The sequence below is a fragment of the Hyposmocoma kahamanoa genome, unplaced genomic scaffold, assembly GCF_003589595.1.
Source record: "Hyposmocoma kahamanoa isolate Upper Pololo Valley unplaced genomic scaffold, ASM358959v1 93, whole genome shotgun sequence".
Classification (NCBI taxonomy): Eukaryota; Metazoa; Arthropoda; class Insecta; order Lepidoptera; family Cosmopterigidae; genus Hyposmocoma; species Hyposmocoma kahamanoa.
Window position 1 is genome coordinate 22,813,156 of NW_020654810.1, and position 17,589 is coordinate 22,830,744.

At 35.4% G+C, this 17,589-nt stretch overlaps 3 protein-coding genes across 3 annotated transcripts in view; 1 reads left to right on the top strand and 2 right to left on the bottom strand.

Annotated features, from left to right (window-relative positions):
• LOC113237273 (E3 ubiquitin ligase Rnf157) overlaps positions 1–2,504 on the bottom strand; it is a 16,225-nt gene extending 13,721 nt beyond the window's left edge. Inside the window, exons 1-2 of the mRNA XM_026473663.1 lie at positions 2,417–2,504; positions 1,652–1,770 (exon numbers count right to left, since the gene is read on the bottom strand). Of these exons, the coding sequence (XP_026329448.1) occupies positions 1,652–1,770; positions 2,417–2,504 (207 nt within the window). The remainder of the gene's footprint in view (positions 1–1,651; positions 1,771–2,416) is intronic.
• A 364-nt stretch (positions 2,505–2,868) lies between these two features.
• LOC113237098 (60S ribosomal protein L10) lies at positions 2,869–10,918 on the top strand. Its single transcript, XM_026473365.1, has 5 exons — positions 2,869–2,931; positions 3,055–3,083; positions 3,164–3,469; positions 8,950–9,112; positions 10,718–10,918. The coding sequence occupies exons 2-5, from the start codon at positions 3,061–3,063 to the stop codon at positions 10,883–10,885; spliced, it is 660 nt and encodes a 219-aa protein (XP_026329150.1). The 5' UTR covers positions 2,869–2,931; positions 3,055–3,060; the 3' UTR covers positions 10,886–10,918.
• Positions 10,919–12,791: 1,873 nt separating this feature from the next.
• LOC113237425 (DNA polymerase eta) lies at positions 12,792–17,547 on the bottom strand. The gene is made up of 8 exons (XM_026473882.1): positions 17,363–17,547; positions 16,497–16,631; positions 15,908–16,010; positions 15,561–15,777; positions 15,198–15,315; positions 14,976–15,116; positions 14,472–14,839; positions 12,792–14,360 (listed from the first exon to the last, which is right to left on the bottom strand). The coding sequence occupies exons 1-8, from the start codon at positions 17,494–17,496 to the stop codon at positions 13,087–13,089; spliced, it is 2,490 nt and encodes an 829-aa protein (XP_026329667.1). The 5' UTR covers positions 17,497–17,547; the 3' UTR covers positions 12,792–13,086.
• Between the last annotated feature and the right edge of the window lie 42 nt (positions 17,548–17,589).

Below are 17,589 nucleotides of genomic sequence, written 5' to 3' on the forward strand. Positions count from 1 at the left end.
TTTACAGCGTCGTGGCTTGTATATTTAAATGAAGTTGTTCACATATAGCACGACACGATTAACTGTCGTTCACGAGTTTTGGTCGTTACAACGACAAACTATCATCACAGTGGGAAGAGCTAGAACGGCAGTCGTCAGACGATAAAAAAACGTCACGATGAAAACGTGACGACAGATTGTCGCAGCTCCTATTGTCGTCACGTTTTATCGTCACGTCGATCACTTCATTGTATCGGAAGAAAAAAATTGGGACAGCAGAAGTTAGTCAACCTTACCCTACAAATTCATACAAAATTAATAACATTTTATTAAATTTGACCAACTTCTGCTGCCCCAATTATTTTTCGTCCTATACAATGAAATGATTCCTTGATGAAACCGAGTCGATCAGTACTAAAAAAAATTTTTATCAATTTTATTCATTTTTATGGACAACTCACCGCACTCACGCTTGACCAAAAAACTGACTATGCCAAAATTGTTGTCACAAAAAAACTTTATAGTTCATAAGACAGTTCCCTTGTATCTTCTATGGTTACGGATTTCTCCACACTGTCCTATTTAAAAATTATTTAATCTTACTGAATCTTATGCACAGGTAAAAAATGGATATTTTTTAACACCCTGTATAGACACTAATAGGGTATATAATGGCAATCATGATAGATGTTATTGCAGTTTGTTTTATGTACAGTCTCCTCCAATGTCTATAATTAAATTTATCATCCATTATAATAATATCAGCAACAGACCAGCATTGCCTTGCTTCAAAACAGAGCACAACAAAGTATGAATACTTAATTTTTTGTGTGATAATAATACCAAAGAAGGAGTCCTATGTCGAAAGACAAGCTGATGTGTATGTAATTTAATTATAGGAAAATGTTTTGAATTATTAATATTGAAACTATTTAGGTATTAATTTTAATTGGAAATTTGTCTATTATTTTTGGTATTAATCCAGGTTTAAGATATTTTTATATTTTTAATAATGAATTGTATTTTGTAATAATAAAGTATACTGTAATATTTGAATTGACTTGTATCAGTAATAAAGGCTATTATTATTTTTATTATTATTATTCTTATTGTACGGTAATTGTATTGTAAAAAAATACTTTAGTATTATTATTACATAGGCTCTGTCTACTAATTATAAAGTTTTACTCTTTTCTAACAATCTTACTCTAAGTAGTTTTCATTTCACAATATATGTATGAATTTAGCAAAAATATGGTTGCCAGCTCTCAGCACTGCTTGTAGTTGTAATAGACAACATAAAGTTTTAAAAGATAATATTGTTACACATAACTACAAAAATTTTTATACAAAATTATATAAGTACATCTTTGTGCACTACACAACACATTAGTGTGTGTAGCAGATTCCAGCATTTATTAGAAATGTATGCAACTCTATTACATTTAGATAATCATATTGATCTAAGAACATATCGATGGGTCCTAAGTATAAGGGTCAAACTAACAATTTGATCATTTACATTTCTTTAAGGGAAATGCTTCATTTCATAACAAAATGAAGCATTTCCCACAAAAAATATATGTGAAAACTTTTCATTGTTCATTGTTATATGTAGTGTTTAATGTAACATTTTTTTGAATTGATATAAATCTAAATGAACTGTACTCACAGGTGTAGGTCTGCTGCCAAGGAAGTTGAGGTCGGCGTTCTCACCAAACAGATATGCTTCTGGTTGTGGTGTGTCAAATCTCTCACCTCCCATTATGAAATGGCTCCCAAAATAGTTACCTGTAACAGTCATGCACAACTGAAATTTTTGTTTTTTCTACAGGCAACATAAACATTGCTGTGACATCACTATTGAAAACAAAAAAGAATTTGTTCTACAACAATGTTACTGTTGCCTTTCCATGTTACTTTTATGTTTATTATTTTATATATTTTGACAAAAGAACTTATAAATTTTAAAAAGTAACAATACCAGCGTCCAAAAGTTAATTTGTCTGCCTTTAGGCAAGTAAATTGTTAGTTTCAAATATATTAATAATACTAGAAGTGCCAATACATATCAATAACAAATTATAATACAATCTTGCTTGTACTTGTATCTTTATTTCCCACAATTCTGAAAGTGAATGTTTGACTCAAATTTCATTCATCATTTTTGATTCATCTCTATGTGAAAAGAGAGAAAGTTTATGTGGGTATCCCAAGCAGTAGCATTTTGTTATTCAAAACTGAAGTGTGACAATGTTAACCACATATCAAACAAACCATGAACATTGAAGGCTTTTCAATAAGTACCACAGGTGCGATCTGTGATAAGTAGACCTGAGGTAGTCTATCTAAGTTCTGTTTTTTAATAAACAGGAAGTATGTGATTGAGGCACAAGAAATTAACAATCAGTCCATAATAAAAAGGTCACACACTAACCCGATCTGGGAGGATATTTGTATGCATGATTGGACACTACATCGGCTTCTTCGACACCAGCGTGCTGGCGGCTAGTCAAAGCACCCATTTTTACTCCCACTACAATCAATAGAAGATAAAAATCACATATGAAGGTTGCGCAAAATAAATTTTCTCGTACAGTCGTCCACAAAAACTCAGATTTTTGACGTTGTTCTTTTCGTTTATAAACAACTAGCCAATAATATTCGTTCAGAAACCAACTTTTAATGAGATGGCCACACTTCCGGTCGGTACGGTCAGAACGTGTAAAACACACAATATATTAACATTTTTGAGTAGTAATGCTGTATGAATAAAAAGTAGAATAAAGCTGATGGTGCGTACGTGAGTGAAAAAGAACCATTGATTTTTTATTAGAATTCATAAAAATTTTTAAGATACAAAGTAAATTTAACGACGCAACACTGTGCTAGAACGTCACGCAAACTTCCGTCTGTCAATCTTCTTTTAGGTTACGGTGTCGCTTTGTGAAGGTGCTTATCAAATTTTTCTGTATAAAATCCATTGACATCTCAATAAATGATTCATATTTTATTGTGCAATCCGTAATTAATGTTCTGTGTTAGTTACTAAGTACATTTTGCGTTTTATTTCAGATCACAATGGGGCGCCGTCCGGCTAGATGGTAAATAGTTTACATCCTGAATTTCGGTATTTGTGAGTGTATTGAGTGAATTTTCCTTAAAATGTGGTATTTAATTTCAGTTATCGCTATTGCAAAAACAAGCCGTATCCTAAATCGCGGTTTTGCCGTGGTGTGCCTGATCCCAAGATCCGTATCTTCGACTTGGGAAAGAAGAAAGCGACTGTGGACGACTTCCCGCTATGTGTGCACCTGGTGTCCGATGAATACGAGCAGCTTAGCTCGGAGGCGCTGGAGGCGGGCCGTATTTGTTGCAACAAATACCTCGTGAAGAACTGCGGCAAGGATCAGTTCCACATCCGCATGAGGCTTCACCCATTCCATGTTATCCGCATCAACAAAATGTTATCGTGCGCTGGAGCTGATAGGTATGTAGCTGTGTTTTATTACAAGTAAATTAACATTGAAATGTTTTATAATAGTCTTATAGTTTAACAAAAGTTTACACATATTGAATTGGTAGTCAATGATTATGTGTAAATGATTGATGGAAATGTGGTGAGAGGTACATCTCAATGTATTAATCTCACTCAGATTAGGTAGCTCCTTGGAAAAAGGACCAGGCACAAATAATAAATGGAAATGTATTGAAGAGACTCAAATGAGGGAAAAGGGCTAAAGAGGTTCATTAGTAACTAGTCACTCTCTACAAGTGGAGGTGATATGAAGATATTTATTAAACCTATAAGAATTAAAACTATTTTTGGATCTAAATTATGTTAAACAAACCAACATTTCAGACCCTTTACAGGTTCTATGGTCTCGACTACCTGCCAGTTTCATTTCCTATTGTGTGACAATCGTGAAAACCTAAGAATTCGAGATATTTAAAACACTAGGCCAGCTTTTACTATGATCCTCTTTTGATGATGGTATTGGGCAAAGAGAGAATAAAGGATGTTGATTCTGCCACAATGCAGATGAAATGACTGACTTCTCACCTAATGCTACTCCCCGATGCGCATATGAAGTTCCATACTGGGCAGGCACATGCCACAACCAGGGGACTTTAAATCTGTGAGAGCCTTCAGTTGTTCAATGCTGTCGACCTTGATTCTGCACTGTAATTAGTGGTGATCATAATAGATCACTGAATGGTCACAGTTATGAGGGGATGCATAGGCCCACCACCCTAATAATAAAAATGACCCTGTTTTATTATAACCGTCAATTTGCATAATAACCGCTTAAGTATTTTAATAACTGGCAATTTATCTCACCACTGCACTGAGTCCTTAATAAATTAGTCTTTTTATTTTTATTTTATTTATTTATTTATTTATTACCCTTTAACAATCCTCTCTCTATACTAACACAAAACATACGCAGCATTTACAAAAATTTTGACGCTTTTAGTACTTTTCAGCATAGAATGAACATTGGCTGTGATGTCATAATTCTGACAGAGTGCTGGTTAGATAAATGTAGAAATCTACCTCCCATGCCAGGCTATAGCTTATACAGCTCTAAAGAAAATTACAACCAGAACGACGGTATAGTGGTTTATACTAGGAATAATTTAAATATCTCGGTTGAAGAACCAAGTATGTTGGACTGCAATCGGCTCCTAATCAAAATTGGAACAGACATTGCAATATTAGCATTGTACAGACCCCCCTCTTTTAGAAATACCAAAATGTTTACTGACTCACTTAACGATACGTTACAACTTTTATCAACTTTTAAAAATGTAGTATTAATAGGAGACATAAACATAAACATTCTCCCACATAGCATCGATTCCTGTGCGCAAGAATACCTAAACCTATGCTCATTTCATGGATTACTACCCGCCCACACTCTCCCTACACATCAAAGCGGCTCTTGCTTAGACCATATTATGCTTAAATCTATTTTTAAATCAATAACATTAGTTACTAACTCTACAATAACCGATCATAAAGCTGCCCTACTAACCTTAAATTATAAATTGCTTAATTCAACTCGCACGCAAATAATTTCTAAAATTAATATAAATAAACTTGAAGAAGATTTATGCAACATTGACTTTAACCCAGTTTATAATTCTGATGACGCGGATTATTGTATGTCTTACTTAGTAAATAATGTACAGCAATCAATATTAAGTAATAGCAAGGTCATGCGATTAAATAGTAAAAATTACAATATCAAACCTTGGATTACACCAGGACTTATTCGCTGTATGCGTCATAGGGATAAACTACATATGAAGGCAAAAAGTAATCCAGCTAATTTAATTCTACAAATATCATACAAAAGATATAGGAACTTTTGTAACGATCTACTTAAAAAAGTTAAAAGCTGTTATGATAAAAAAGAATTGGAAAAAGCTGGTACAGACAGTAAAAAGGTTTGGAAATATATAAAAAATGTAACCTACATATCGAAACAGCATAAATCATCTACAGGATTATTAAAAAGCCACTCATCTGATCGTATTGCTGTTAACAAAGCAAATGAATTTTTCGTTAATGCAGGTAAAAATCTGGCACAAAAAATCCGGAGTTTTCCGCTTACTCAACCACGTTGCTCTCAATCAATCTGTAGTAAGTCTCTGGGATCATTTGTATTATTAGATACGGATGAAAGTGAGGTTGAAAGAATAATTGTAAGCTTAAAAAACGATAGTGCTACTGGTTGTGATAACATATCTAACAAAATACTAAAACAATTCAGGCACATTCTACTTTCACCGCTTACGGTCATTTTGCAAAAATGTTTAACAAAAGGAATATTCCCCACGTGTTTAAAAAAAGCTGTTGTGGTCCCGGTACATAAATCTGGTAACCAAGAACAAATAACTAATTATAGACCTATTTCGTTACTGCCAGCAATATCTAAAATATTAGAAAAACTTATTAACAATAGACTTGTCTTGTATTTGGAGAGACATTCCATATTATCTAAAACACAGTTCGGTTTTAGATCTAAATTATCGACATCTGACGCCGTGCATCACCTTACGAATTTTGTAGCAAGGGAACTAGACAAGGGTAACAAAACTGTGGGTATTTTTCTAGACCTAGCGAAGGCTTTTGATACAGTTTACATCCCTGTGCTGTTACAGAAGCTTGAATCGCTTGGTATAAGGGGCATACAGCTTAAATTACTCGAAAACTACCTGGAGGACCGATCCCAATGTGTTAAAATAGGTGACATTCACAGTTCTGATCTGAAGTGCACTTCATTTGGAATTCCTCAAGGAAGTATTTTAGGACCAACACTTTTTCTGATTTACATTAATGACCTTTGTAACCTAGATTTACAAGGTGGAAAGATCATATCCTATGCTGATGATACTGTTCTACTCTTTTCTGCAAACTCTGACAAGGAGGTATACGACTATGCACAGCGTGGATTCAATATAGTAAATAACTGGCTCCAACATCATTTGCTAACACTAAATACGGATAAAACTTGTTTTATGCAATTCCATATGCGGAAATCAAAGTCATTTATATCTAACCCTAAACTATATGCTCACCATTGTTTTGACCCTACTAACAACCTGTGTAAATGTCCAGACATTGCTATTACTAACAAGATAAAGTATTTAGGTGTTATATTAGATGACATCCTATCCTTTAAACACCATATCGAAGCACTAAGCGCCCGACTCCGTAAGTTAATGTTTGTGTTTAAAAAACTGCGCGTTTCTGCTGATTTTAAAATAATCAGGCAAGTTTATTATGCATTATGCCAATCATTAATTACTTACTGCATTACATCATGGGGTGGTATAGCTAAAACTACTTTACTAATCATTGAAAGAGCCCAGCGAGCTGTCCTAAAGGTTTCTACCTACCGCCCTTTCCGTTACCCCACTGACCTTCTGTATAAGTCATGTAAAGTATTAACTGTAAGGCAATTATTCATTAAGTCCACAGTCCTCAAACAGCACGTATTGCTCCCATATATTACTGAAAACACTAATAAAAGACGAAAAGATATTGTCTGCCCCAAAATTATATCATCAAAACATACTTTTATTTCAAGATTTTTTGTGTTTCTTGGACCATTTTTGTACAACAAATTAAACGCTAAATATTCCATTTATAATTTCTGTTGCTTTAAGGTAAAGAAAATTCTCCAAGAAGCTCTTCAAAATATGTCCTATGAGGATACAGAGAATTTATTTATTATCGTAAATTAAATGTTGTCTTGTTTAAGTGTACATTTTTTATTTATTTTTTTTATTTTTTTTTTAACGGCAATTTATTATTTAATTGTTTAATTTTATTTCATAAGATTCTCCTAAAAAGTATTTATAATATTAATAGTATCCACATTTATAATTAGTAGTACTTTTTACCTGAAATACAGGAATTTCCTAGTTCAGGTACATGGGTTATTTTTACATTAAATCGCATAAGTAGTCTTTAGTTTTCTCTGTACATTATGTTACTGAATAAACAATTTTTATTTTTTTATTAGTCTTTTAACCTTGACATTGGTGAAATTGTCGCGCAAAATTAAGGCAAATAACAAGTCATGTTTACTATGTACTAATTCCTATCTACTATTTATTATTAATGTTTATAAGCTGTAAATTCATATAAAACAAGTTTTTAAATATATAAATGTCATTTAATAAAACATCATGAATGATTAATATGAAACATGGAGCCTGGGGAACACAGTGTATAATAAAACATCATTTTAAATAGAAATAGATATCGTAAGGGAGCTTCTATAAGGACTATAGTCCGGCTACCGACGGTCTAGTCTAGTTTCAATGTGAATAACCTGAACATGAAAACTGCTGCCACACTGTGAAAACCCTAAAACTCATGTTTTTTTGTTTGTTGACATTTACTCTACATCGAATTTGGCTAGATTGTAGATACGAAAATTTTGGACATGCGCAACCTGTCTTTTGGCTTATATTTAGTTTGTACTAGTTTAAACTGCCTCTGTGTCCGAACGGTTACCATGCCGGACATATATATATACATTTGTTTCTCTCGTGAGTTTGGGTGTAAATTGTGCTTGTCTATATTATGTGTGTCCATGGCACCCGCGACACAGGGTTTCCCTAGTGCGGGGCTAGTTGAGTGTGTGTGTTATTATTATGCAGCTTTTCCAAAACAAAAGTGACTTATTTATTACCCTTACTCTGATAATAAAGAATTATCCCAAGACATAATAATTTATTATTATACTTTTACAGACAGCAGCATATCAAGCTACACATTGACAGGCCTCATTCTGTTACTCTGGAGGTGACAAAAGTTTATAACTTGATGTGCTGTTGACTGTACAATGGCAATTTATTTAAGTTCACGAGGCGACGATTTAGCATCGACGGCCTCCATGGTCGAGTGTTTAGCACACCGATTTTCATAGTGTTGCCACCTCTGAGGTTCGATTCCTAGTCGGGTCAATGTAGAAACGAACTTTTCTTTGTTCCAATTTCCATAACACAGGTGCTTTAGAATAGAATAGACATTTATTGCAACGCCACAACACATAGATACAAAACTTTAGTGACTTTGTGATCAGAGTAATATGTATATGTGATGTTGTCTAATATTTATTTATCAAATTGTGTGACGTTAAAATTGGCAATTCCTGTATTAAAAAAGATTTTTTTTTAATAACTTTGTAACTGTATTTTTGCTTGATGATTGTCCTTTAAATCATTTGAATTGTATTGTTTCATGACATTTCTAAACTTTGCTTACCAATAACTGAATAATTATTATGCTATTATTTGAGTAATATGATGATCACTTGATGATGTTAAAACAGTTTGCATTGTAACAATTTGTTGGAATGGTCCTCCCTAAATTATTTTTTACTTTAAAATCGAAATGTTTGTGCAACTATACATTTTTTAAATAGGATTTCTCTTTCCTTATTCCAGGCTCCAGACTGGGATGCGTGGTGCGTTCGGTAAGCCGCAAGGTACAGTCGCGCGTGTGCGTATCGGTCAGCCCATCATGTCAGTGCGCTCCAGTGACCGCTGGAAGGCGCAGGTCATCGAGGCCCTGCGTCGTGCCAAGTTCAAGTTCCCTGGTCGCCAGAAGGTGAGCCTATAGTCCTTTATGGCGAAAAGGTGTCGTGGTTTTACGATGCCTTACATCATAGGTTCCCAAACTTTTTGGCTGACCGCCGCCCACTCAAGCAAGATAAATAAAGTTCAACGCCCACCACCACAAAAAATTGAAAACTCGTATTATTTTTATACAAAAAAAATCACAGAAAAAAAAATTGGTTACCTATCAGTAATCCGAAATGACATTTTCCAGAAACAACGTTTGGTCGAAATTTCATAACCTCGGCAGTAATTTTGAGAGGAAATTGTTTTTTCTTTCAAACCTAACTTAACCTAACCGAACCGAACCTAATGGTGGTTTTGCGATAAACATTCAACATGTCCTGAAAGAACAACTATTTCGTTATAATTCGGTTTTCGGTGTAATGAAAATTCGAACAAACGTTATTTTTGAAAAACTTAACCTAACCTAACCGAACCTAATCGTGGTTTTGCGATAAACATTCAACATGTCCTGAAAGAACAACTATTTCGTTATAATTCGGTTTTCGGTGTTAATGAAAATTCGAACAAACGTTATTTCGGACAAAAAATTTTCGACTTTGTGATAGGTTACTAAAAAAATTGTATGTCGTGTAATTTATATAATTCAGGTTTTTTTTTCAAACGCGGTAATACCCCATGGACAGCATCAATTGCTCAATTGCTACATAGGACCACCCATTCTAGGCCTCTTCAGAGCCCACTTGGGCCCCCCAATTTTAGGGACCACTTTGAGAAAGTATGCCTTACATCGTAAATTTTGCCTATTTTGAAGCATTTAAACATGAACTCTCTTGCTGTAAAATAAGCTCAATCTCCTGATGCATGTATTACGGAACACGGGAGAGAAAATTTCATTGAAATATCTCTATTAACAATTGAACGAAACCTGATTTTTCCATAGAATGTAGTAAAAAAATTACATTTTGCGAAACTTTGTGATTTTTAATCGAGCAAAGTTTAATCATTCATTCACTATCAATAATTACAAAAACAAGTTGAATTCGTATTTTTAATGTCGTAAAACCGATTTTCCGTGTGGACGAAATAATATTAGGACTATTTATTACTACTAGTGTAAAAAATTTGTATGTGTGCAGCTCAGAGCTGTTAGCTATTGGTTTGTTTATACTACAGTCGGTGCCCTCACTTATGTATCCACTATTTGTATAGCACGTAGTATAAATAGTGGCACCGACTGTACATTGTGTTTTAAGGGCGGTAAATAAGGAATTACGAACGAGACTATTAGAAGCACATCCATGGCTGTAATGAGAAGAAAAAAGGCGGGAGGGTTTTATTTGGGGCATTATAGTCAAGTTAGGTTTTCGCGATTGTTACACATAGGAAATGAAACTATTTTTCTGGACTTAAATCGCGTATATTTGTTTTTTCAAACAAACCGACGTTTCGGGCCCTTTACAGGTCCCATGGTCACGGTTGACTCAACCGTTTGTTTGAAAAAACAAATATACGCGATTTAAATCCGGAAAAATAGTTTAATTTCCTATGCATTATAGTCAAGTTAGCCTGCATGCAATTATACTATTTACGTGCAAGTGTGATGAAAAGATCTTTCCTCCATTCCATTCAGATCTACGTCTCCAAGAAGTGGGGATTCACCAAGTACGAGCGTGAGGAGTTTGAAAAGCTCCGAGAGGAGGGCCGCCTTGCCAACGACGGCTGCAATGTGCGCTACCGCCCTGAGCATGGACCCCTTGACGCCTGGAGGAAGGTGCAGAATGAGATCTACAGCATCTAATTTTTTTGACCTTCAATAAAATGTAAATTTATACAACGTTTGATTTTTATTCATTCATCATCAATCATGTATACTGATACTTGCCTATGTCCTATTTAATTTCTCTTTAATATTTGGGGGACCCAAGCATATACTAAATACTGCCATGGACGCAGTTGACAGTGGTCATTGACTTACAAAAAGTCAATGACAGTGGTAGCAATTATCCAATTTAGTGAAGTTAGGTCCAGAAGATAATAAAAGCTAAGTTGCCGCGAATCGTCGCGTTGCCTCCAGAAAAAACGTTCGACGCGCAAGCGATTGATATATATTATAATATAATGATGACATTTCAGTCAGTATTAACCATGGAGTTGGACGAAGCGGCCGAGTTGCGACTATCTCTGGAAGAAGGGAAAGCAGAATACAACTTGTTCGTCCCGTCACTTGGTAGGTACTTTAAAAAAAGTAGTAGATTCGATACAGGAATTACTGACATTGCACGAGAGCTCGCCAGAAGACACGCTTCATTTTTTACCTCGTATCTAGTTTGTAGTTTGACAAAAGGGACATGGATAAACTTTCAGCAGCCACTCCCGCCACCCAGATTTGTTGGGCACAAAATTAAGGCGAGGCACAGAGAGGTTATCGATAGGATGTACTTTACCCGATATCGTATAAAATATTGGAAACAAGCTAAATAAAATTATTAATTAAATTAATTTGAATTATTTAAGAATAAAATATCTAATTGCACATTTTTATATGAAGATAAAGTAGTATAGAGAACATGATTTTTGGTTTTCAACTGAAGTTCTGTAGTTATTTCACATTTATCCCAAAATTTGAAAATTGCCTAGCGGTTTAAAGACAAGCCGCCCGCTCCCCGTTCAGTCGCCATCTGACGCTTGTCAAAGAGTACTTTGATGTTACTATAAACGTTTATCGAAGTCGGATTTCACATGACACGCGTTTATATTATGCAGAATAATTATTTACGTTTGGTATTTTATTTTTAATAATTTTATTTCTCTATTACTGGAATTTTGCCAACATCATGGCCGGAAAATTTTTTTGTTCAGTGTCCAATGTTTTTCAAATAAAAAAAACTAAGGTCCAACAATGTAAGATCATTGTGTCGTATGAGGGTGACATGTTCATAAGGAGAAAATTCCATCCTCTATGAACATTAAAGATTAAAAACTCCCATGATTGACTTTTGTACAATACAAGACATTGACATAATTTTCCAAGAGAAGCCAGCAACCAAAATTCTTTAGTCTATTGTTTGTCTGTGATTGTTTTTTTGCCATAAACATGATCTCCACAACAACAAGAGGTTCTTCCAAAAATAAATAACTCGCTATTGGGCAATCGTTGGCGTTGTCAATCAGTATTAACCGATAATATATATGAAATAGATACTGGCCCAAGCCTAGTGGCCGCCATCAAGGAAATAATATATAGAAACTTAAAAAGAATAACAAAGACATATAAAAGAAAAAAAACTAGCAGCACTCGTATCGTACCAGCGATAGCAACAGTTAGTCGCGACGGGAAGTGAGCTTGCCTGCAGCTCCGGTACCTATATAGAAAATAGGGTGTTGTACTTACACCTAGGGCGGCTCACCTAAGGCCCTAGAGAACCGGATGAAGTCCGTGCAAACGGGCTGATCTGAGTTTGGGACCTGACTTAGATGGTCCCTGGGCGGATATGTTCGCGTAGGTCATAGTGCCCTTCCCATATACCCTGAGGGTTGGTAGGTAAATCAAAACGAATGTAGAAAGGTATCCATACATTTCCACATTAGTGCTGGTAACACTCGTACCTCGTTCTTCATAGTTTTAATTACACCGAAAATCAAGACTCGTGCTTTCAGTTATAATGGATGGATGAAAAAAGATTGATGAAAATAAGATTTTGGGTAAATAATTTTTTTTGTTCCATATAACAAAGTTTATCGTAAGGTCTGATATACATATACATTTTAACTTCTCATAAAAACATCATTTAACAAGTACATCGATATCAATATTTTTGCTGGTTATTACTAAGCGTCGAAACGATACCCAGTATGAAGCGAATGTTTCGTATAGGCGCGGTGCTGATACGTGGCTAACAAAGTGGGCTATCGCTCTAACGCAACATAAACAGCCCTCAATAAAACAGAGATTCTCTTTATCATTCTCTTCAAAAAATTTTTACTAACGGCCACCACCTGCTACCTAAAAAACGAATCGATAGATTTTGTAGAAATAGAATGTAACTTGGGCTTTTTCATGGGTGAAATAGATTTCTTTTTCCTCTTCGCACTGTTACCCACAACATAACTCGGAGTATCCCTTTTATTCAATTCTCTACTAAGTTTTTGAGCTTCATGAAAATCTAAATGTTCTGCAAAATTATCCAGAGGCACTTTTTTCCCACATTCAGAGCACGTTTCTACAGGCATTGTGTCATCAAATTTCAAGAAGAAATTTGCTATTGATGTTCCTGGATCATTTTTACTACTATTATCTTCAATTACAGTTTTCTTCTTCATAGAATTTGTATTTGTTTCTTTAACAACTTTTGGAGCAGTCTTGCTTTTGGTTTCATTCCTAACGCGTTGGCGTTCTTCTTCTCGCAATTTCAGTGCTAGATGGTAATCAGAATGTGTATCAATCATGTCCATTTGAATTATTTTCCTACACTCAGAACATTCAAAAGTATTCAGTACTTGTGTAGATGTATTTGTTCGTCTTGAAGTTCCTGGTTCCTCTTCGATATTGTCACACTTAGATTCTGGAGCTATTTTTATATCAGTTTGTAAAAGAGGTTCAATAACATCTTCCTCATTTATACCAGTATTTGTTTTATTCAGTAGCTGATCCCTCATGTTGCCGACTTGTTCCACATATTTTGGGTCATCATCGAACAAAGCGATACTTTTATTAATTTCGTCATTTATGGTCGATCCAGAATAATTAGTATCATTACTGTCTTCCCCACGGTTAACTACGTTACAAACGGGCGTTGTAGGCCTTATTACGTCACTATTGGGTGCTTCTTTAGTTTTATTCAGGAATTTTGCAAAAAAGGATTCCTGTTTCTCTAGTGTAGATTCACATATAGGCTTTACAGTGGCTGTGTTTGCCTGTGGCGAAGTTTTTTCTTCTTTAATTTTGAAGCTAGCATGATCTTTACTTTTATCAGCTGCCACTAAGAATTTTTGCATTATGTAATATTTACCTTCGCTTGTCTTTTGTTTACTTTCATCTTTATTTTTCTTTTGTTTATTCTCATCTTCATTGTTCATTTGTTTATTTTCTATAAGAGATTCTTTAACGTCATTATGTTTTACACTTTCCTTATCATTATTAGCATTTGATGAACCAGCACCGAAATAGTCATTAATTTTCCTGATTTTCTTAATTTCGTTGTTGTCTTCGAATTTCCCAACACTGATTCCGAGGAATTTGATTGGAGCTTTTAGTTTTCTGTTGCTTTCTCCTTCTGAAATTGAACAAGCAGTCAAACAGTTTTTAATGATCTGAAATATTTCTAGGTTGTTTATTTCAATTACTAAATTTAAATATCATGCAACTTCTTTCATTACATACATACCTACATGTTGAACACCTTCAGAACTATCCAAAACCAGCTCCAATGCTTTACTCGAAAAAAAATCTCCACAAAGGTCATTTGCTGCCACAAAATTATACGATCTCGAACTACTCATGTCCCTTCCATCAGGCAATTGCGTCGAGAAACTGACAACCATTTGTTTTGGCGTCCTATTATTTTCCACTGCGTCTTTTTCTAGTCGATCTTCAATTTCATCCCCAAGGTCTTTGAGCCATTTCTTTAAGCTCTCCAAGTCGATAAGAGCGCTTTTTCCGCGGAATTGTTTGCAGCATCCAATACTTTTTGGGTTGAACCTTGCCTGAACTGGTTCCAGGTCAATGCCACGTGCTATGTTGTATAACCATGACCTGTCCAAACAAATTATGGTATGTAGATATTATTGAACTTATGCGCTTAGGTTAGTTGCATACAATAGCAGACAATAGCATTATAATCTGCCACAATCCCAGTTTAAGTTACATCAAATAGATATAGAACACATACCCATTCTTCTCATCAAATCTTGCTTGCAGTTCCTTTTCTGAAAATTTCTGTAGCTCTCCCATGGTCTTGATTTTTAGCACATCACACACAGTGTCTCCAAACTTCCCGCCCAAGTGCTTTACTTTCCTTATTGATAAAGTGCTGTAACACAACAAATGTTTCGTAATACGGGCGCTGTCTCAGTAATGGAACCATTATACAGTCAATTCTGAGAATACATACTTGTAGAGGATATCGATAGAATGTTTAGGCAGCACTGTCTGTTTGTTGGGCTTGTTCATACCACAAACCAGTTTTGCTAGGATTTTGTTATGTGCTATACCAGCTGAACATCTGTATCCTGGAATGTGAAAGCACATGTCATTCAGGCGACTTTTTTTAGTAATGTATGGTATCATTTGTTGCTAAAAGTATACAGTCAAAAATTAGCTGAACTTAAGTCAATTATAAAATATAAATATAAAAATTATTGATTTTATTTTGAAGAGCTCAAATTCCAAGATAATCTTGTTGCTGACCATTCCTAACAGGTAAACATACTAAATGATAGCAACTCCATAAAACAAAAACCTGTCATGGTCTTACCGGTTTCTTCAAAAACAGCAGCTCGAACCTCACTAACAAGAACTGCACCAACCAGTAATCGCCTCGCATGATTGTAATCAAAATCTATCGAATCCCCGCCCCCACACTGCACATCAGTTACGAACTCATCTATGCTGTGATATCCTAGGGCAAATGTGTTTGGCAAGAGATCCGTTGTTATAGAGTTTACATTGAGGGTTTTTAGTCTTTCGTCAACCTGGAATATATGAAAATATTCAGAAAAGCCTGGTTATGTGCTGATTAAAAGAAAAGTTGTAGTAACAGCCTTGACTCATTTTCTGAAGATAGCCAAGCAACCCTTTAAAACCAGTCTATAATAAACTTACAGGAACTGTTATGTCCAGATACGCTTCATCAATAGATGCTCTTTCCAGCAGTGGTGTAAACTTTTGCAATACTCTAGCCACTTCTTTCCCAGCATCTCGGTACCTGAAACATAACAAAATAGCTGGTAATTGAATGGAAGCATAGGTGTAGCTAGGGCAGGTATTGAGGGCCACCCTACTCTTATTATTATTAGGATGGCTTCGTTCAGAGTCTATGCAGTCCCTCATCACTGCGACCTTTAAATGAACTACTGACTGTGATCACCACTAGTTACAGTTTAGACCCAAGGCCAACAGCATTAAAGAACTGAAGGACCTTCCTCATTCCGACAGTTTTTATGTCTTCTGGTTGTGGAACTTCGTATGTCCATCGGGGGGCAGTACTGGGTGAGGAAATGCACAGGAGTTTCATCCGCCTTATGGCAGAATCTACACTCTCTGTTCTCTATCTACCCAATATTTGACACACACAACACTGACTAGAGCCTTAACAACTCTAGGCAGTATTCTGACCCCATTCCTGTCTAGTGACAGAGCTTCTCTACAGTGTTTGGCACTGTAGACAGCTTCAGAGCTTATGAATACTTACTTAGTAATGTCTGCTTTTCCTCTATTACAAGGCACTGAAGGCAGTTCTATATCTGGACACTTTTCCTTGGCTTCATCACCCCTCATGCCTCTCTTCACTCCCATTGCTCTCGCCTCATAGTTTACTGCTATTATACTGGAAATATGGAATTAATCTCAAACGAATAGTTAAAGATGTGGGTAACACATGTACAAGTAATACATAGGCAATGTTTAGATTAGATTTAGTGCCCTATGTTTAAAACATACATATGTATATCATGTAGTTGATAAACTATTAACTAAAATAACTTAAACTATATATTATACTTCATGCAGTAATAAATTGTTACAAACATACTTTCTCATAGGGGTAGGCTTCCTCTTGCTACGACCCTGACACACAACTTTGACTCATCTTCTTTGAATCACTTTTATTGCCTCCGTGGCTGAACGGTTACCATGCTGGACTGCCATGCAAAGGTCCTGGGTTTGATTCCCGGGCAATAAGAAATTTTTGTATGGCCTACATTTATTTATCTTGTGAGATTGGGTGTAATTTGTGGCTGTCTATGTGTGTGTCCTTGGCATCTGCAATACAGGGTTTCCCTAGGGCGGGGCTATGAGTGTGTGCACATTATTATTATTATTATACAGGGTGGGCGGGGCAGTGACGTCCAAAAAAAAGTTGGCGCCTCAAAAAAAATGTTAGTGCCTCATATTGAGGGGTATCCGAATCACTGTTCCGCTGTTTTTCGTAGTTTTCGAGTTATGATTTTTTCAATGGATTTTTGGAAATAATTGACTCTTATGCTGCCAAGGACTGCTTAGCTTTTGAGGTTAAATTTCACCAATATTAAAACACTGTTCTTGGACCATGTTACTCACCCTCCACCCTTCCAGGGGTTGTATTGCACCACAGCTATTGGTTTTCCTTTCAATTCAGGGTCCAGTTTCTCCTCCACTTGGCAATAAAAACAATCCATATCGATCAAGACAACGACTCGATTTTCTTGTTCCATTTTAACGTATGTTAATTTGCAGCGGCATCGGAAGAATGTAAATACAACTTGCACAATATAATGAAATCCAGATTCGCAAAAACGTGTTTACAG